Source organism: Ammospiza caudacuta, chromosome 6, assembly GCF_027887145.1.
Source record: "Ammospiza caudacuta isolate bAmmCau1 chromosome 6, bAmmCau1.pri, whole genome shotgun sequence".
NCBI classification, from domain to species: Eukaryota; Metazoa; Chordata; class Aves; order Passeriformes; family Passerellidae; genus Ammospiza; species Ammospiza caudacuta.
Window position 1 is genome coordinate 19,620,057 of NC_080598.1, and position 20,445 is coordinate 19,640,501.

Here is a 20,445-nt window from a genome sequence, read left to right on the forward strand (position 1 = left end):
AAGCATTACCAGGGCAGCCCAGCCCAGTTAAAGGAGATCTGGGCTCCTGTTGCACCAAGGGCTGGGCAAACAGCAAGAGACCACCTGAGCCACTGCAGTGAGCCACCATCCAGGTTTCCCAGAGCAGGACCAAGGCCAAGAGGCTGAGCCAAGCCCTGGAGGAGTGCAGCTGGTCCAGCATGTCGAGCCAGCGCCATTAATGGTACTGTGCACTGCTATCTATATAATGTGTTAAATCAACAAAGCCATTGGGAAAGAGACAGGAAGACAAAACAATGGCTGCAGATAAGACACTCCCATCCCACACAGGAGGGTCATTACAGGACAGGAGGAGAACTGCTGGCCCCGAGGAGGCAGGCTCCATCTCTTAGGGATGCTTGTCTACCGCAAGGCCAAGAAGCAGGACAAAGGACTCCAGCCAGGATGGATAAGCTACAGGCAGCTGCTGCCAAGAGGTTGTCTTCCCCCAGCAGACACTGTAGGAAAAATCTTCAAAAGGCCTTTTTATAGCATCACATTGCTTTGTCACGAGTCTCTGCTCACCAAGGTTTGGAAAGCTGCTGAATGAATTTGAATTTTGAATGTCTATTTAAAACAAATGGAGTGGTCTTTGCTTTCATTACGTGGATTAGATGGCACTGGGCATCTGAAGACACCTTCAGACACCTGCCAGGCTGGGTATGAGAATGCACTGCCAGTAACAGAGGCACCACCTTCCTTCACCAGGTGGCACCTGTGTGACACATTTGAGCAGTGCCCAAAGCCGTGCAGCACGGGTTGTGGATGGGCTTGTAGGTGAGTTCCCCTGCACCACTGCAGTCCTGTGTCCAGCCCTGCTGCTCAGCTGACCACACAGCTTTCAAGGAGTAAAATACAGCTTCTGCCCAATATAAACTTATTAGCTCATCTGCAGCTGGCTCCAGGCTCTGATGCAGCACCGTGTTGTGCAACACAAGCAGTTTTAGCAAACATTAATCTCCGCTTTACGCTGCTGGGTTGTTACTCCAGCTGAGGTCAGGGGACACTAAATAGATAAGAAGGAACTCCCAAGCACCATCAGACTTCACCACTAACTTCAAGTTGCTCTTTGTCCCAGGGAGAGGCATCTAAGATCAGCTTGCCCATATCCATCCATGCTTCCCTTTCTAAGCTGGGCAAAAGACAGGAGCTGTTTGGAAAGGGCTCCCAAATGCATCATCATGTATTCAGAGAGCTTGAGGACACGTGGCTCCATCAAGGGGGAATAGTCATTAATGCTCCAAAGTGAGACCCAAAAAAAGGCTGAGAGGAGCCTTCCTGCACAAAGGGCAGCTAATGCTGTATGCAGGAAGGTGGCAGCTGGAGTGCAGAAGCAGCAGAGGAGACAAATGCCACCCCCAGGAAGAGGTGCCACCAGAGCAGGGGTGCACAGCCTGAGTATCACAGTAGTCTGCCCTTCAAGACAGCTCAGCTTGGGCACAATGCTGCCAGCTCCTGGTATGGGAAGCTATGTGGCAATTGCAAGGAGGCACTTATTTCAAAAGGAAATTATTATTGTCATCAATTTTATTGGGAGAGAACTCTGCCCCTCCTAAATAGCTGGCAGCCATGATTGTTTGGGGTCTGTCAATAATTCTGAGTTTGTCAATGCTAATGGCTCCAAAGCAAGCTTGCACTGGAAAGGAAACTGCTTCTGCAGCAGAAAAGCACAAGCATGCACAAGCACAGGAGAAGAGATCATATTTTCCAAGCTATCTGGCAAGGACTAGATAAAAGGCACTGCACAAACTCTCTAGTCAGCTGCAGCAAGCAACAGATACCTAGGGCTGGGAGAGAGGCTTCCTTGGTAATGCAGAATGAATCCCTAGCAAAAAAAAATTCTGGTTTCAAAATAAGCATGTAAGCAAAAGAACCAAAGAGCTCCAGCTGATGCAAACTGGCAGAGCTTTCTCCATGGCAGGCACAGGGATGGGCTGACATACACTGGCAAAAGCATTTGGGCCTACATGTCACTGCAATAGCAGGAGAAATCCCAATGAACTGAGCTCCAGCTAATCTCAGTCTTGCACTTCTCAGATCAATTGCTCGCAGATTGCCCCAAGTTTTCAGACCACTGGATGGAAGTCACCAATTAAGCCAACAGAAGCACACTGACTGCCATTCCCATTCATTAATAAACCCAGCTGGGTTTGCTCATGCATCTTCCTCTTTATCCAGGTATTTCTTGGACAGTTACCAGAGGCACCAGGCTGCTGGGCACCACCACTGCCCATGTGAGACAGGCTGAACCCGAGTAGCTCCTGGGTTTGACACTCCCATGTGTGACTGAATGTGGAGCTCTGCTGCCAGCCCCAGCAGCCCATCCCAGGAGGGACTCACTTAAAGTAGCAAATAACAGAAGATGTTTTGTCCTGCCTTGCTGCCAGTGATCCTGCAGGGGATGGGGGCTGCAGGAGTGGAGCCCCCAGAAAGGCACTGGAGACCTGCCCATGAGAAAGACAACTCTGAGTGCCAAAACCTGGGATTAAGACACTTCAAAGGCTGCCTCACACATCTGGTGTGTGTTAGGATGGATGCACTGGCAAGGAAAACATCCACGGGCTCCAAGTGGGGCTGTTTAACCCACTCGTGACTGAGCCTCTGTGGAACATGGGGACAGGCTGCGAGACACCTGGGCCAGCCTCAGCAGAGCTGGGCTCCATTCTCACTAGTGGCCTGTGCTTCCTGGCTGGTTCTGGGAAATCAGGGAGTGATTCAGGGGCTTGAACACAGCTCTCAAGTGTGGGGTGCCTTGGGTTACCTAAGACAGCTGCCAAGGCCTGGCAGATGGCACACAGGTCCGGTAGGAAACCACCTCCTCTGGGTACCAAACCCACAGTGGGCAAGTTCTACATCAGGCCATCCCTTCCCCTTCCTGAGTATCTCAACCTCAGCTATGTGGCCTTGCAGCAGAGATAACCTGTCCTCTATCCCTGAGGCAGTAGCCACAGCACACCCACCATGGTGAAACCCTGACCTTGGCTGGGCACTGTGGGTGCTCCGCCAGCACTGATCATGCCAAATCCATGTCTGCCGGCCAGCTGCTTTCCCAGAGTGTGCAGCACCTCCTAGAACATGTTTTTTGACCCATACCAGGTGGCCATGATCCAGAACACAACCTGGGTAAAGAGGCCTGAGCCCCTACCACACACCCCTGTGTCTTCCTTTCATTGATGTGCATCCCCAAGGCCTCTCCCCACGAAAGGCTTTGGAACAGAACCACACCATTAAGATCCATTCCCTGCGCATTTGGCTTCCAAGGATGCCAAAGCACCCCTCAGTAATCCCAAGACAGCCTGATCAGGAGTTTATTGGACTCATAAAGAGAAGAGGAAGTGCAGCTACAGGAGGTCAGGCTGCTGTGCAGGCTGGGGGAGCAGAGCCCGCTTTCAGCTGTTCCAGGTGAGCAGGCTCCATTCCCCCAAGGCAGGTGTGCCAAGATGGACTGTGCCAGGAGGGCAGCAGGGGGAGGATGCAGTGAGAGCCCCAAATCCTTGCGGTGTTCCCTCTGAGCCCCTGAGCACCACTGCAGGTTTGCAGTCACTCACAGCCAGATTTCACTCTCAGGAGCCTGGTGGTCATACCAATGCCTCCTGGAGCCTGAGCAACAGCTTTGTTTGGGTCAGGATTCCCACCCCCCTCAGAGGAAAAGCTGTTCCCAACAAAAACATGACACTGAGGAGGTTTGGAGCACCTCCTGGCCAGGTGGTGTGTCCAGATGTGAGTCAGTGTCCTGACAGAGGCACCAGCCAGGCTGGGTGAGTGGCTAGCTGGGAGCAAGCCCAGCTCTGAAGAGAGCACCAGGGCAGCAGGGAGTCAGCTCAGGCCCCAGGCAGACCCCCCAGTTGGGCATGTGGGTCACAGGGTGACAGATGCAAAGGGGGATGCAGGCAGAGCATCAGTCAGGGCTGGATTAGCAAGGTCAGTGAAGGTCAGAGCAGAGGGGCCCAGGATCCCCCGGGCATACCAAGGTTAAGCACTTCCCTGCTGCACAGCCAGCCCCTCCAGTTATCACAGGGCTTTCAGATTTGGGGGAAAGCCCTAAACCCTCTGAAGTAAATTCACCTTACAAAATCCAGGGGCAAGGGATTCCCACCAGATTCAGAGCCAGACTTCACACCAAGAGTTTTTTAAAAGCCAGCCTTTCAGCCAGCAGAGAGTGTTCTGTGGTTTAAAAAGAAAAGTGCAATTCAAATGAAGGCTGCTGGGCAATCCCCTGCTTTAACACACACTCCTCCAAACCCATAGCTTTACATAGCAAAATAACCCTGGAGGCAAGGCGAGGCAAGCCAGGCTTAATTTATTTTTTTTCCTCAAGGAGAAAAGGACAGTGAAGGCACCTGATACCTCCTATAATTAGAGACAGTTCTTTATCCCTAATGCCACTGCCAGACCACCTATATCCAATTTGGAAACCAGAAGTATAACCCAGCTTCATTAAATAATCCATCTGGTCCTCCCCTGTTAATTTCCCTACTATTTTTCCACTTTAATGAGCCCAGCTGGGTCAAACTGTGAGCAGTTACTCCTGAGCGGGGATCAGCCATCCCTCCATTCCACCCCCAAGGAATCTGGTGCACTGAGGGGTCCCAAAAACTCTCCAAGTATCAGTTTTCCCAAACAACCTCCTTCCAACCGTGGGTATACTTAGCAACAGCAGTCATTTCAGCAGAGACCCTTGAGACTCCTCCAAGGATCTGGAGAATTCAAGACAGCTGGGGATGGTGGTGGCAAGGAAAAGCCTGGGGCTTGCTGGCACAGCAGAGCCTCTCCCCAGGCAGTGACCATACATGGGCTGCCTGCCCTGCAGCTCACAGGGAGGGAAGCCCCAGGAGAGCAGAGACGGGGGAATTTGGGAAAAGCCAAATCCAATCTGCCTCCCAGGTGCAGATATCCTGCAGAGCACAGCCCAGGGGACATGCCCAGCCATGGGTGTAGGAACCTAGGGCAGGAGTAACCTGAAGCCTCTGTAGAGAGCTCTGAGTAACAGTGCATACTGGGCTCCCAAGCCCTCCCCATCAAGGCAGGACAACCCAAGCAGCCATCTCTCCAGAGCTCCCCCCAGCTTCTCACTTGTTTAGGAAGGCTCACACCATAGCAGTTTCCCATATAGCAATTCCAGTTCATGGAAGAGAGCATAACACCAGTCTGGTTTAAGCAGAGCTACACCAGCATCAGCAGGACTTTGCCAGTATGTCCCAGTTTGTATGAGGAAACAGAGTAGGCTGTGTTCAAATTAATATTTCTGGGACATTTTCTAATGCATGCTCCTATATACACTGGGCACAGTTAAATAGACAATGAACATTGTCTACAGAAACACAGCACCAATATTTTTCTCCTGACATCTCCCACTGTGCATTACACCCAGGAGCCTTGGGATTTGCTTTCCTGGCAGCTCCATCACAAGATTGGTTGCCCTGACATCCATCATGATTTAGGCTGTCCTTAGAGCTTTGTCCTGCCTCCATCCATCCATGGGTCAGCTTGAAAAGAGCTTTTTCATCAAGGAGAGGAGATCAGGGAGATAAGCTAGCCACAGGGTGAGAAAAGGTAGACCCAAACAGCAAATAAACACTTCCTTCCTCCATTTTGGGAGTAGAAATAACCAGAGTCTAGCAAGTGTTTAAAGAGTACAAGGAAAAGCAGGAGAAGTTTAGAGGTGCACATGAAACTATAATACAAATTGCAAGGGAAAGTAATTCTTCACTTTTTTGAAACAAAGATGAACTCATTTCTGCTCACTATTTTTGCCATCAATTTTCATATTTCATTAAGATTCTAAAACACAGCTAGAGAGGACAGGATGTGCCACCCTGCTGTCAGCGTTCACACTCTTTTTAAACAAGGCTGTGAGGGTCTGCGTGCCACAGAACAGACTCCCCCAAACAGCCTTTCATTTAGCTGAAGCTCCAGCAGGAAACAGAAAAGGGAACAAGCTGGCCCAGCCCCACCAGCAGACCCCAGTGGTGGCCCTGCACACACCAGAGTAGCTGCACTCACTGCAGCAGGAGGGGAGCAGGAAGGTTTGCTTGCCTTGGGCCATGCACAGCACCTGCTCCTTGCTGCTGCAAGGTGAGCTGAGCCCGCAGCACAGGAACAGCCAGGCAGGAACAGGGCTGGGAATCACATCCATCCCGGTGCTGAGGAAACCCCAGTGCCCCCCCAGCAGCCAAGGCTTCCCCTTTGTTTCAGCAGCCACTCATGTACAGAGCCTTCCAGCACCTTTTGAAGCTTCCAGTCAAATCTTCAGCCCAGGCTAATTGCTGTCAGGTGTCAGCCGAAGCACTTACTGCAGCCACTGATGACAGCAGATGACACACCTTTCTCCTCTCATTGTCACTCAAGGGGATTTTTTCCCATCAACATTAGCTGTGCCAGCTCTCAGAAGCCTTGGGGAGAAATGCTAATGAGAGCTTTGAAGCTGGAGGTGAAAAATCAGGCAACCTCCTAAGCTCCCTGGATGCTCAGCCTGAATCCAGTCCAAATCTGAGCACTTCTGGGTGATGCACTTTGGCCAAGCTTATCTATCTGCAGATGTGGTCTTCTTTTAGCCCTCATGGAAAGCTCTCTGTATTCAAGTGAAGAGACCCCAAATTTTACAGTCTCTGCTGATAAAGCAATAAAGCAGAGCAGAGGCACAGGAGATATACAATTTTACAGCAGCCAGCCTGAAACATTGCCAGGTTAATTCGGCTGGTGACGTGGGGGATGCAGCAAGAAATCAGATGTGCCCAGCAAGGAGAGAAGGCAGCTGATCTCCACATTAGAGAGGTCTTAGAGATGGGGCTGATTTCAGCTGCAGAGCAGCTCCAGGTCATCAGACCTCTCTCTTGAGCTTTCCTGCTTCTGGAGCTGGGGTTCCCACTCCATCAAACCCTTCCCAAGGGCTTTGAAGTTCAAAGGGGATGAGACCCTTTAGGAAGTCTAAGTCTCATCCTAGCTGGAGAAGCTTGTCAAAAGCCTGATGGAACATCTGACCTATTCCAGCCTCATGGATCATCATTGTCCTGGCTGCACATCCTCCTTTCCCTCCATGCCCCCCCAGCTTCCCAGCATCCTGGGACTGGAAGGCAGCCGTGGTGTCCCCAAGCCTCACCTCGCGTTCTCCTCAGGGGATTCATCTCCCACTTGGCTCACTCCTTGTGCACCCTCCTGGCACCCCTCCGAGTCTGACATCTTCTCCCCTGGTTGGCACAGCACCCCACAGACAGCTCCAGCACCAGGGTGCTGCCACTGTTTCGCTTTCCTGTGCTCAGCAGAAGTGAGCTGTGCCGGAAACTTCATGGGCTGAGGCTTTGGGGGGATGGGAGAGGGCAGAAGGAAGGTGATTTTGGGGCTTTGTTCTGTTCTCTTTCAAAAACCACTGAGACTGATTTAAGATTTTACTTGTCGGCAGCTAAAAATTTGGAAGTCCTGGGCTAACCCAAAAGAAAAGTGGGCAGCATGGACATCCCCATCATGGCAGGGAAAGGAGTGACCCACTGTCCCCCCCAGCTCCCCATGCCACTCTGGTGACAGCCACCATCTCTAAACCACAGCACCCTACCCTGTACCAGCCCCAGGGTGCTGCTGCAGGTGCTGCCAAGGTTCTCCTGACTTTGCATCTCTCAAATCCCACCAGAGCCAAAGGGTCTGCTTCTGCCCAGCAGATGCCATCCCTCTCCCCCCTTCTCATCTCTTCCCCACAGCTTCCTGCTGATGCCATCATGGGCTGAAGTTCTGCAACACCTCCTGGGGTGTTTCTTTGTCTCTTCGCCACTGGGGAAGGGCATGAGCACCTGCAGCTTTGGACAGGGACCAACAGCAGAGAGGTCCCCCACATCCTCAGCACAGCCCCTGCCAAAGCCTCCCCATTCCACCAGGACTGCCACACTGAAGCAGTCCCTGCTGGTACCATGGCATGAATCAGGGTCTGGCCACCCAGGCAGGCAACACCCACGTCTCCCACCAAAGCTTTATTTACATCACTGCTGCTATGATGCAGCTCTTTGCAAAACTAGAGAGAAATGGGCACCCAGTCAGTGCCCCTGAGCCCAGCAGGGCAGTGGGGACAGCAGGGAAAGGAGGACAGCTGTGGAGACACAGGTGCTTAAGACTCGCCAGCCTCAAACATCTTCTTTCTGCCCTCCATGCCAGACTTCTCCTCAATGTTCTTCCTCCAGTCACCAACATCACGCAGATCCTTCTCCTGGGGGTGGGATGGTTGCATAGATGTGAAAGGTGCCATGGTAAAAACCCACCCAGCCCCAGCCCCACACCAGTCCACCCATGGAAACCCCCATGTCAGCTAGAGGAGCCCAGTTCCACCCATGCTACACATCTTTTTAAACTGCACCCTCCTGTTTCAACATCATGGGTGCCAGAGAAGGAAACACTGAGCAGGAAGAAGAGCATTATGGAGAAAGAGTCATTCTCAACCCTGTCTGTCTTACAGGGAGGTGTGAGCCATGAAGGGTGGGGGCAACTCCTGTTAGGGGAAGAAAGGGAGAGGGAAGGCTACCTTCTCAGTGTCCTCCTTCTTCACTTGCTTCAGGTTGGCCCGGAGGTCCATGCAGACCTTGTGCTTGGAGCCCAGCAGGGCGCGCAGCATGGCGTCAGCCGACATGCGCACCCTGCGCAGCGGCGGCCGCTTGAACTTGCCACGCAGGTCAAAGAGCTTCTGGCTCAGGTCTTCCAGCTGGGGGGGATGAAATGAGGCGGGGTAGAGAGAGAGGGGTATGGGTTTAATGAGATGGACCCAAGCACTGCAGGGAGGCATGACAAATGGGTTACAGACTCCCCAGAAGGATGGCTCCAGAGGAAACTCACCTCCTTTGTAGTCTTCTGTAGCTTCACCTCTGTGTCATACCTCTCCTCATCCACTGACTCTATCTTGGCATGAAGCTTTTTGCACAGCTCCTGGGAGGAAAGCAAAGAGGGATGTTGACTGCTAGGACCCACACATGATTCCTGTCTCCTGACCACTCTGGCTCTGAAAGCCCTCAGTCCAGAAGGCTAGAGGGGATAGAGGTGAAGAGGGGCTTGTCAGCCAGCTCCTAATCTCCATGCTACTGGCTGCACACCAATGCTGTCTCAACAAATCATTTAAAACACATCTTTCCTGCCAGCCAGACCCCTTTTGTTTGCAGAGACACACCACGTGCCTCTCAAGCCAGCTGCATGTTCGTCTGGCTCCAGGGTAACAGGGGGTGAGGAGAGGATCAAGATGGGAAGGCCAGTCTAGATCCATCAGGCTGACTGATGGAGTCAAATATTTTCTGCTCCAGCGCTGAAAGGGTTAAAGAAGCCTGTACCTGCAGTTCCTGCATGGATCCTGGGAGTGACAGAGGAGGGCAATGTTCTGCCAGGTAGTTTTGCTTCTCCACTTCTTTAGCAGCTGCTTCCTTTTCTATTTCAGTGACAGCAAGCTGGAGCATAGCACTCTGGAAGGCAGCAGAGAAGCGTCAGGGCAGGGTGGAAGCAAGGAAGGAGGGTAGGGGGTCATCAGGGGAGTGGGAGTCCTGATGGAGAGGGGAGTTCCCATAAATACCACCATTTCCAAGCAAGGGATAAGGTAGAGGCCCAGTGAGGAATGGGAGGCCTCTATGCTGTACATCATGGCCTCTTCTAGGAATGCCAGTGCTGAGAGCTGCTGGCTTGGGATGGGAGGTGGAAGGTTGGGACACACATCCCACAGCCACAGCAGTGCCACCCACGTACCTTCAGGTGCTGCCGACGGGCAGTGGCTGCCCTCCTCTTTTTCTGCAAGTGGAAGAAAAGACAGAGAAAAGAAGGTTATCAGGCGCCCATTCCCCTTTCCACTGCCCTTCCCCATGCAATGCCACACTTCCCCATGCAATGCCACACTCCACCAGGGACCTGCAGCCCTGCCAGGGAGATGGATCCATCTTGACACAGTTTGTCCCCAAACCAGCAGCACTCCGGGAAGAGGCTCCCTGCTGAACCCAGCTTTGCCAACCTCAGGTAGCTAAAACCCACAAAGTCCCAGAGAAAGACATAACAAGGGTGATGAACTTGGAAATATATGTATAAAATATGGCTTCCAACTTGGCTTCTTGGGACTTTTAGTCTTTTCTCTAATTTCCTCTTCACTCAGATGTGTTTTACTTTGTGCTCAAGCTAATGATCCCATGCACTCAGGAGCTGTGGGATGTCTTTCTGAGCACTCCAGGGCACATGTCCTTCTAACCCTCTGGTGACAAGGACAGCCAGGCAGGTGAAAACATGAAGGCTGTGTAATTTCCTGGAGCTGGAAAGACCAAGAGATGCTGAAGCAGAGGTTCATCACAGATGGAGGACAGACCCAACCACAGACTGCCCTTCTGTCCTTGCCATGCTGGACCAGCAGCCACAGGACTCCAATTTACTAAAAACCCCACAGCTTCTGCATTTCAGCTGTTTCCTGAGAATTTCACCCAGAAGATAGGCATGGCTGAGTTGGGCTGGCCCAGGGGAAACACATCTGACATGCTGAGGGGCGGGGAGGAGAAAGCAGCCCTTGGGTGTGGGTCTGTGCTGCTTAGAGGAGGATGTGGATGAGGATGTGCAGAGTGAAATGTAACAAAACCTGACATGTCTCACATATGTAAATGGTGTCAAGGCCCTCCTGACAGGGCTGGAGGGCTCTGCAGATAAAAGGCACCCAGCTCAGAGATGCAGCACACTATTAACCATCAGATAATCAGATCCCTTGAGGACTGTTAGTCCAGGGCTTATTCTCCATCTGAAAACTGGTACCTTAGCAAAGATTGCCCTCCCAGCCTCTTCTGGGAAGTCTGAGTTTGATGGGGAGCAAAAGAACATGTTGGATATCAGCACCATTTTGTGGCATTTCTGTGTGTCCCTGACATCCTCTTTTCTCTCAGTGAGAACAAGCTGGAGCTTGCAGTGTGGTGTTGCAGACATATGGGGAGATGCCAAGCAGAAATGAAGGATGGAGCAATTTGCTAGGAGGAAATGTGGAGTGACAAAGCCACAAACAATCCTCCCACACCTTCCCCTGCATTTCTCCAGACACCCCCAGCCCCACCTGGCTTTGCCAGAAACCAGGGAAAATTTGCTAAAAATGAAACTTCCACCCTGCTCAAACTCCCCAGGATCCAGGTCTCCTTGAACTGCCTTTGGGAAGGGATTTGTCAGTGCTCAGTGGGTAGAAAAGGAAGGGCTGGATGTGGGGAAAGAGGAGAGGATGCCAGGCAAAGGGCGGGATGGTGGAGGGATGATGGAGGAGAGGCGGCTCTGGACCACTGCCTTCCCAGCACCATCTCGTGGCCGGCTGGGGAAGCAGGAATGGAGGGAAAAAAGCACCCAACTCCAAGCCAGGGGACAAAAAAAAGTCTTTCAAAAGGGATTTTTCTTCTCCTTCAGGTGTTTACCAGGAGGAGTCAGCAAGAAAATAACCATGAGCCTTTCTTCCCACACACACACTCTGCAGCTGATTTTCCTGGGGAGGAATGGTGAAGCCAGGACTGCTGCCATAAGCATTGCTAAAGGAAAACCCCAACAAAATACACTCACCTCTTCACTGTTCAGAAAAAGCAGATGGACAAGGAAAGGAAGGAAGAGAAAGGGGAAAGAGGAAAAAAAGACAGTTAGTTAGCATCCTAATTGGAAACAAGCAGAAGAATCTTAACAAGCATAAAAGTTGGTGATTGAACAAAAGTTTTTTAAATGCCAACAGTGTATTAGAGACAGAAAAATGGGAACTTACTCAGACATCTTGGTTTAGGTGGTTGTGAGCCTGAAATGAAAACCAAGAGAAAAAGTTTACAATTATTCATGCTTGCGGTCACTTTTTTGTGAGTTTTAAACCCACTTTTTTTTTTTTTTTTTTGTGGGTTTAAAAACAAAGCAAGACTCCTCTAGAAAATAAAAAGAGGAACAGGTCCGTTCTTATTTCCCAACTTCACAAATTTTTCATCATATAGGGAACTAGGCTGCAGTTTGTAGACGAGAGGCAAACATCGCCTCATAGCAACACAAACCACAGCATCAAGGGACTTCTGGAAAAGACCAAATGGGGTCAAGCCAGAAAAAGAGTGATTGGTGACAGTGATTCTTGCAGGTATGGTTCTTATCTAACCCCCACGAAACCATTTTATTCAATGAGGGAAGAAAAGGGAAAGAGTATTTTCAGTTTGCTGCTTTACTTTGCCATTCAACCTTACTTTCACTTCATAAACAAGAAGGGTTCCAAAGCCTGCAAAGGGTTGAAAATGACCCCAGGTGACAAGGGATGCTGCTGCCAGTGTGTGCACTCATCCTCTGGGACAGGAGAGCCTGTTGCAGCAACCTCAGCACAGCCGGAAGTTGTGGTTCAGTTGATACAAGCACAAAAAACTTCCCCAGGCAATCCCTTGCATTTGCTTTAAGTGGAAGTTTTACACATACAACACAGTGTATTAGGGAAAAGATGGAAGAGCTCCTTTGGTTTACTATAAATGATGTTGACATAAATAGAATATTACTTTTCTATCAGAGCAATATCTACGTGCATCTCCTAAGCCTGTCCTTTGCAGAGCAGACAAGGCCCCCAAACGCAGCCTGGGCGGCTCAGTCAGGAGGAGAAGTGTTAATGGGGGCTCATGCCCGAGGCAGGAGGCACAGCTTGCAGGGCCAAGGAAACTTTATCCTGGAAAATGTGCGGGCCCATCACATTACTTCAGAGAGGGGGGGGGGGGGGAAAGTGCTTCTAAAAATGGCCAGGGAGCCGCAGAAGGAGCTGCAGCTGTCTCCTGGGACGGCCGCCGTGCCGCGGTGCCAGCCCCGTGACTCGGGAGGCGGCGGCGGCGCGGAGCGGGAGCCGCAGGTGGCGGGGCTGCAGCTGGGGCGGCCCGGGAGCGGGGCTGTGTTAGCTGGCATCCATCCCTGCCTGCCCCGCACACACAGGAACGGGGGCTGTGTTAGCTGGCATCCATCCCTGCCTGCCCCGCACACACAGGAACGGGGGCTGTGTTAGCTGGCATCCATCCCTGCCTGCCCCGCACACACAGGAACGGGGGCTGTGTTAGCTGGCATCCATCCCTGCCTGCCCCGCACACACAGGAACGGGGGCTGTGTTAGCTGGCATCCATCCCTGCCTGCCCCGCACACACAGGAACGGGGGCTGTGCTTGCTGACACCCATCCCTGCCTGCCCGCACACACAGGAACGCGGGCTGTGCTTGCTGACACCCATCCCTGCCTGCCCCGCACACACAGGAACGCGGGCTGTGCTTGCTGACACCCATCCCTGCCTGCCCCGCACACACAGGAACGCGGGCTGTGCTTGCTGACACCCATCCCTGCCTGCCCCGCACACACAGGAACGCGGGCTGTGCTTGCTGACACCCATCCCTGCCTGCCCCGCACACGCTCCCGCTCCGGCCACAGCGACACCAGGGAGCCCAGGGGACAGCGCCAGGCTGCAGCTCGCTGCCCACGATGTGGGCTTAGAATCACCTGCTCTGCAGGGGGGACATCATAAATTTGGACGTGGGTGCTTGTCCGAGGGTGTTTTCGGGCAGGAAGGCACTGCAAGGGCCGGGTAGGGAGCTGGAGGAAGGGGTGTGAGTAGCGAGCACAGCCGAGTCACAGCAGGCAAGGATCCTGAATCCTATGGCCCCGCGGAGGTCAGCGCTAGGCTCCATGTGCCCTCGCCAATCAAACTGAGAGCAGAGCCAGCCAAGATAGGGGAAAGCATGAAATCAGAAAGAGAAAAGCTCACTGGAAGAGACAGAGCAAACCTTTCCAATGCACAGACCCTCTCCAATAAGCAAAGGATGGAGGAATTGTTATTCGCACCCGTTTCTCCCAGCAGGCCACCTCCACCTGGTATTTATCTCCTTAATACTCGGGTAAGTAAATCTGCTCCCCCATCACTCCCTAAGAGCAAGCTGGGGCGTTAGGAGATACACAAAAAGGCTCACCCAAGTCTGAAGGAAATCAGTGTCGTGCAGGCTGGACGGGATGGACAGACGAGCCGCAGGCAGCTGCCTGAGTAAGGAGGTATAAAAGGGCTTCTCGGGTGGCTCAGCAGAAAATCCACCTTCTCTTTAAGGGCATGGAGACCTTCTCAGACCAATGATGTGCAAGAGTCCGCCGTGCACCTCCCTTGGCTGGGGCAGGCCAGGCCGGCGGGAGAACAGGAGAGGGCAGCCTCCAGGGAAGGAGGGGTGGGGAGGAGGAGGAGGAGAACGTCTTCTACCCATGGGATCTGGAGGAGCTGGGGAAGTGTTTTTGCTCAGAAGTGCCAAGTAGGGAGCCTTCCTCTCCCTTCTCCTGCCACCAACCAGTCAAAATAGATATGGCTTCAACTCTGTGGGATGCCCAGGCTCCCTGCACACAGCCATCCATCTGCAAGGCCTCTAATTAAAATTTCCCCTTGGATACACAGTGGCTTATCCATGGACAAGGGCATGGCTCAATTTGCCTTCAAGGGCTTGGGAGCAACTCTGCCCTTCAGGAAGGAAGACAGGAAAGAGCTTGCACCCCAAATATCCACTGCCGACAGCATAGGCAAGAGCAATCCTTTAATAAGCCATCCAGCACTAGCACGCTTTTTAAACCTCAATTATTTCCCTCACACAGTAAATACCTGTAGCTCTTCCCTGTGTGAAATATTTCAACACAATTCAGGTTTTTTTTAAAAAAACAAGCTGTGGATCTGCTGCAGGCAGCTTCAAGCCTCAAATCCAGCTGGGGGCTGGGCAGAGGCAGCAATGCATGGGGGAGCAGCCCCATGCTGACAGCAAGAAGGGTAATCCCCTCTGTGGGACGACCCAGACCCATATCTCCGTGGATCTGAAGGAGAAGCAGGTGGAAACATGGCTGGAAATATTCCTCAGCCCTTGTCACAGCATATGTAGAGCGTGTGTGTAGGGGATCCCATGGAGACAGGGACCCAAACAGCTCCTGCTCTCCTCCCCCAGGCCAGGCGCTCCCTCCTCTTCCAGCCGGGCTTTTTAGGCTGATTCAGACATGGCCCTGACAATATTTTGCAGGCGCCTCCCAGACATTATAGAGATAGTGGCAAATCCCTTGCTGAGGCTTCCTGTTTCACCATGCTCAGCACCACACAAGGGGTGCTGCAGGTGCTATTGGAGGATGAGCAAGTCCTTGGTATGGACCTGATGTCTCTCAGGGATTTGCCTGGAAAAGCCCCTATCATGGGCAAGGCTGGGCCTGCTTGGAACCACATATCCCACTTGGGGTATGTCCCTTGAAAATGCTGCAGCTACACATTCTGGCCTCTGCTGGCCCATCAGTCCTCCAGAGAGCAACTCAGCTCTTGGTGGAGGAATCAAAACTGGGGGAGTTCTCCACTAAAAATTCCCCACAGGCAGGGAGTTTCTTCAGCTCTGTGAGAGGAAGGCGTCCTGGACCTCCTGGAGTCCAGGCATGCAGCACAGCAAAAGAAATCTGCTCAGAATTTCAAGGGTGTGGTTATCACCTTGTGACAGGAAAGTGTTGGCCTGATATAGTGGAAGAATTAAATTCAAAGAAAGAATCCCATGACCAAACAGGCCAACAGGAGTGTTTGTAGGATACAGAAGGAATGGATGGTGAGGTGTGGTAATAGCATGAGCAGAAGGTCGAGTCTCCAAGTCTGCAGAAGGCTTTCCATGGAGCTGCCTTGCACAGGGATTAAGCTGGAAGGCAGCTCTCCCAGAAAAAGAAAGAAGCAGCAGACTTAAATGGCATGAGGAAGAAACCCAGTGAGGAGAAGGAAGAACAGAAAAACAAAGTTAGAAGCCATGGTTAACATTAGGAAAGACAGAAGTTTCCAAAGGAATTATTTAAGTGTTTGAGTGATGAAAGAACAAGTTTCTTGCAGAAAAGCTCAATGAAGGCATAAGAAAGCTTCAGGCACATCTTCAAAGAGGTGTTTGGCTCTGAATATTATGTATTAGTGAGGTAATTAGGCAGGGGCCAGGAACGGATGCACTGTTCATACTTGGGTACTTTCCTATGGAGCATCTGACATTGCTCCTGTCGCTCATTTCCCCCACCTGAGCTAGAGGAATGCACCATGGGTGTGGGCCACCATTCCCAGGGTACTTCCACCATCCTTCAAGTTCAGACAGAGGGAACACCTGTCACACACAGGAGATTCTGCACAATGTTTTAGAGACTCAGGTGCAGCTCTTTTGGGCCAGGCTCCTCCACAGAATCACCACGAGTTGTAAGGATGAGGCAGGTGAATCCATGCAAGCTGCTCCTCATGACATTCTCCTACACTTTACACCTTGCCTCCTCTTCAGCATCCCACAAGGATCAAGTGGAAAGGCACTATGACACCCGGTGATGCTATGCCTTATTTCCAAGGATGACACTGTTAGCAAAACACAAGCATGCTACTCAGCACCAGTGGTGATCACAGTAAAAGTTCAGGCAAGATCACTGGGGAAACCTGTATTTGGCTACCCTTTGCTTTCCCAAAATCCCATTGCACCAAAGCAAAGCACACAGCTCCCATCCTGCCCAGGACATACCCACTCCCCTGCACTGTGTCCCTAAAAGAGCTCCCCATTTCTCTGCTTCTGCTGACACAAACCCCCAGGAACTCTATCATCACTTTCACATCTTTGTGCCAGTGCTGTCCTGCATCCCACAGCTGCAGTCACCTCATCTGCCCATGCAATGGGATTAAGGTTTTTGGCTGTTCCTGTACAGGGCAGCTGCCAACCAACACAGCCACCCTGTCTGTTTGGCTCCCTGCTGTCTTCCTTGACAGGGAGTGCTTCAGGCACATGATGTTGATGCCCTTAGGCTCCAAACCCACCTGCAGGTCCTGATGACACTCCTCATGTTCAGCAGATACACCACAAACTCATAAGCTGACAGCTGCTTCATGCTGTGTTTGACCATCAGCTACACAATGATGCACACAGGACCCTGGGAGAAGCCATCCCAGCAGTGGATGAGGACACAATTCCCTTTTTCTAGTGAGACTTTGATGTCCCACAACCAGGGCTGCCCCATTCCATGACAGTGTCCCTGGAGCAGAGCCCAGATGCCAGCCCTGAGGTGTGAGCAGAACCCTCTCTGTGGCAGAGGCAGGGGATGACACTCGGGCTGCCATCGCTGGGCAGGCAAGCAGCTCATGTCAGGGAAGCTGTCACTGCTGAAGCTGTCACTGCTGTTCAGGCACAGCCCTGCCCACTGTTGATGTTCCCCAGGTGGATACAGGCAGTTACCTGAGTGATGACGGGTCCTGTGAAGGGGCAACACACAGGTTTCTGACCAGTGAGTTCCTTGGGATGCGGCTTTTTCTTGTTCCTCCTGAGGGATTTCTTGGAGCTGGCATGTGGTGCAGGGGGCTCACAACAGCAGCAAAAAGAGGGACAAGTAAAAGGAGAGTTTGGTCTTGAAGGGAAGTCTGCTGGAGAAGGCAGGGGAGGAGCAGGGGTGGGACTGATCTGTGGGCCTGCATCAGGGACCCCATCCTGTGGACTGCCCCTCTGCTCTCAGCCTCTTCCATCTGCCAAACAGTATTAAAAAAAGGACTGGTGAGACCACAAAGAATCTCTGCAGCTGCATGAGTGAGGAGACATGCAGACCAATCTTGCTGAAGCAGCCATTGCCTCCTGCTGAGGGTGCTAAGAAGAGTGACCAGAGTATCTTGCCACATTGCAGGACTATGAACACCACATCCCCACCCTTCTCTTCATTCACTTCACTTTTATACTCACCAACTTTGGACAAGTGCCTGTAGGAACATAACAGCTCCTCATGGACACACATAAGTACTCACACATGGCTGCTTTCAATATAAACACTGGCCTTGAAGAGAAACAAGGCATTTTAATGATCCCTTCCACTCCAAAGGGATGCTCTTTGGTGTGGGCTTCCAGAAGAGTTTGCAGCTCACTGCAAGCTGGAGCCTGGAGGAAGGGTGGCATTTCAATCAAACACAAAAGGGTGAAGAGAGGCTTGAGGGAGAGGGCAAAACCCAGAAAACTCCTCTGGATGAAATCCCTTCTGGCCATGGCAGCACACAGGGACTTCAGTCTCTAGTGAGGGAGAGTCTGTGTTCATAGCCAGGGTTAAGATCACACAGTTCCCAGCATAGCCCTGGGCACAAACCTCACTCCTCTGAGGAGCTTTTCTCACTTCTGCCTTGGACTCTTCCACAGTGTGGCCCTTCCTCCATGACCCCAGGCTGAGTTGGCAGCCCCCTGGAAAGTGAACACCTCTTGAACAAGCACTGGTCCGTGCCCAGGCCTTCAGCATTTAATGTGTACAGGAGGTGATCCCTCTGGAATTTCCAACCAGCTTGCCCCTGGATAGTGTTACCCAAGTGACCCAACACCTGATCACAATCCTTCAAATGTATGCACATCCTCAAAGCCTGGTTAAGACCAGGGTATGACCCAGAACGTGTCTGGAGAACAAGCTGAGACCTCTGTGTGCTCGAATTATGAAACATGTCTTTGCTCTCAAAGGTCTTCCAGGCTCTCTGTGCCAAGACAAAGCAGCAGCAAGAACATGGAGATAGTTAAAAACAAAAAGGGCACAGAGCTCAAGAAAAACTGTTCAATCACAAAGCTCTTCTCTCCCCAAGGTCTACAAGATCTACAAACCAGTAGCCATGGAAGGAATGATTCCCCAGAATTTATCCATTCCAAGCACACTGGCTTTTTGTAAATGCTGTGTGACCCCAGACACCTCATTTTACAAAAATAACAGCTGCCAGCTGCAAAGACCCTTGGCAGCCTCACCTACCTGCACACATTGAGAAAGCCTTGGAGAACACAGCTGCAAGGAGATGGGTCTCTGGAAGCTCTTTTGGAGGTGCTTCTCATTCAGGTTTGGCAATGGAGGGGATGAGCTCAGAGTAGGAGAGGGCTGCACCAGGAAAACTGAACACTCAACCCCACTGAGCATCTCTCAAGAACATTCCCAAAGCCAATTAATTCACAGAGTATCTGGGACATGAATGTTCTTTTACGAAGGCAGACCTGAGTTTAGCACATGTGCAAAAGGTGGGGGTGATGTGGGATGAGTGCATCCAAGGCAGAGAAACCTTCAGCAGAGACCTTTGCAGGTATGAACACATCCTTTGTCACATCCAGAGTGAACACCAAAGCCAAGTGTTTTAACTGGACTGTCTTCAGTGAAAACCATGATTCAGGCTTCCATGTCTAAACTGCTCTGACATGTATGTAAAAGTTAAGAGGAAAATGCTCTCTATCCAGGGCAAAAGCAGATGCCAGCTGGGCTGGTTTCCACATGAGACAGGCATCTCTTTCATGGGCACTGGGCTCTTCACTGGCTCTTCCAAGGGGCCAGTGTTTCTTTCACTAAATCAGCAATGACTGATTCACACCTCAGAGTGCCTGTTTCCCACAGAGAGCTTTTCAGGCCAGACAAGGACATCTGGAATGTCCGTGTTCACGGGCAGGGTGATGAAACACTTGTTTGCAAACCCACCATCTTCCCAGATGCTGCTCACAGAACGTAAAATACGACATGGGTTGGGTTGTTTGCAGGTCAAGGCCTCTTTTCAGCTGAAGTTAAACTTCTCTTCCTCACTGACTCTTTGTTTCTGAACTGACTGGCAATAAGTGCATGCCTGGAGGGGTTTCATCACCTCTCTGTGAAGTCAGCAAAGCTGGTTGAGAAATTCCCATCTTGTTGACATGCAACAAGCCATCACTGATGGGTACCCATTCACCCATTTGGAACACCAAACTTCTTCAGGGAATACTTTTTGCCCAGCAGCATGACAGCTATGAAATCTTCATGCTGCTTCTCCTTTGGTTCTATCCGGCCTAGACCTGAAATCTGGAGAAACGAGAAGTCTGTTTTTTCCTGGTCTGCCCACAAAGTTCAAATTGGAACTTTGGGAAGCACCTCTGTGCACCCATTATTGTTCTTGCTTCTCAGACTGGACTGTCTGGGGCTTCTACCCCTCCCTTCCTGCCCATGCAGGGCAAGGTGCATTGAGATGTAAAGTGGTCCAAACAATATTTCTGTATCCAGAAGCAAAACAAGCCCAACCTGGGGCAGGAACAGTCCCAGATACAAGAGCCCCAGCAGCAGTCAGAGCAGGGGAAAGGGGCTAGGAAAAGGGAGGAGAAAAAAGGGGGATAAAAAGGCAGGAGAAAGAGGATAGAGAAATGAAACTAGGGATAAGGAGCTGGGGCTTTTAAAAAATAAGGCCATGCATGACATTTTGCCCATAAAATTGCAAGGCATAAAGATGCTAGCTAAGGAATATTTATAAAGCAGGCATGCTTGCTCCTAGTGAGAAGAGCTTAGATGCTCTCCAGCTCTCAAAAACTCTCAGACTAGCCAAAAATCTGTGGCTGGAGGACAGCCAGCCCATACGCAGGCCGAACGATGACAGCCCGTAATCATTTTTGTCTCACTGCAGACGACTGGTGACAAGCACATATGAGGCTCAGCCTTCTCCTTGTGCAGCCCTCCCATTTGATTTCCT

At 51.5% G+C, this 20,445-nt stretch overlaps 2 protein-coding genes across 2 annotated transcripts in view; both read right to left on the reverse strand.

The window, feature by feature from the left end:
- Positions 1 to 7,197, reverse strand: part of LSP1 (lymphocyte specific protein 1) — a 48,381-nt gene extending 41,184 nt beyond the window's left edge. The window contains exon 1 of the mRNA XM_058806768.1: positions 7,118 to 7,197. Within this exon, the coding sequence (XP_058662751.1) occupies positions 7,118 to 7,197 (80 nt within the window). The remainder of the gene's footprint in view (positions 1 to 7,117) is intronic.
- Positions 7,198 to 7,961: 764 nt separating this feature from the next.
- Positions 7,962 to 9,841, reverse strand: TNNI2 (troponin I2, fast skeletal type). Its single transcript, XM_058807160.1, has 5 exons — positions 9,721 to 9,841; positions 9,315 to 9,443; positions 8,830 to 8,919; positions 8,522 to 8,698; positions 7,962 to 8,209 (listed from the first exon to the last, which is right to left on the reverse strand). Exons 2-5 carry the CDS (start codon positions 9,435 to 9,437, stop codon positions 8,111 to 8,113), a joined length of 489 nt encoding a protein of 162 aa, XP_058663143.1. The 5' UTR covers positions 9,438 to 9,443; positions 9,721 to 9,841; the 3' UTR covers positions 7,962 to 8,110.
- Positions 9,842 to 20,445: the final 10,604 nt, after the last annotated feature.

Bases quoted from the DNA above. Each gene is read 5' to 3' on its own strand.
- TNNI2 (XM_058807160.1), bottom strand. From the start codon at position 9,437: ATGCTCCAGCTTGCTGTCACTGAAATAGAAAAGGAAGCAGCTGCTAAA. The intron at 8,699-8,829 runs GTGAGTTTCCTC...CATCCCCCCCAG, and splicing joins TACAGAAGACTACAAAGGAG to CTGGAAGACCTGAGCCAGAA. The intron at 8,210-8,521 runs GTAGCCTTCCCT...TCCCACCCCCAG, and splicing joins AGAAGGAGGACACTGAGAAG to GAGAAGGATCTGCGTGATGT.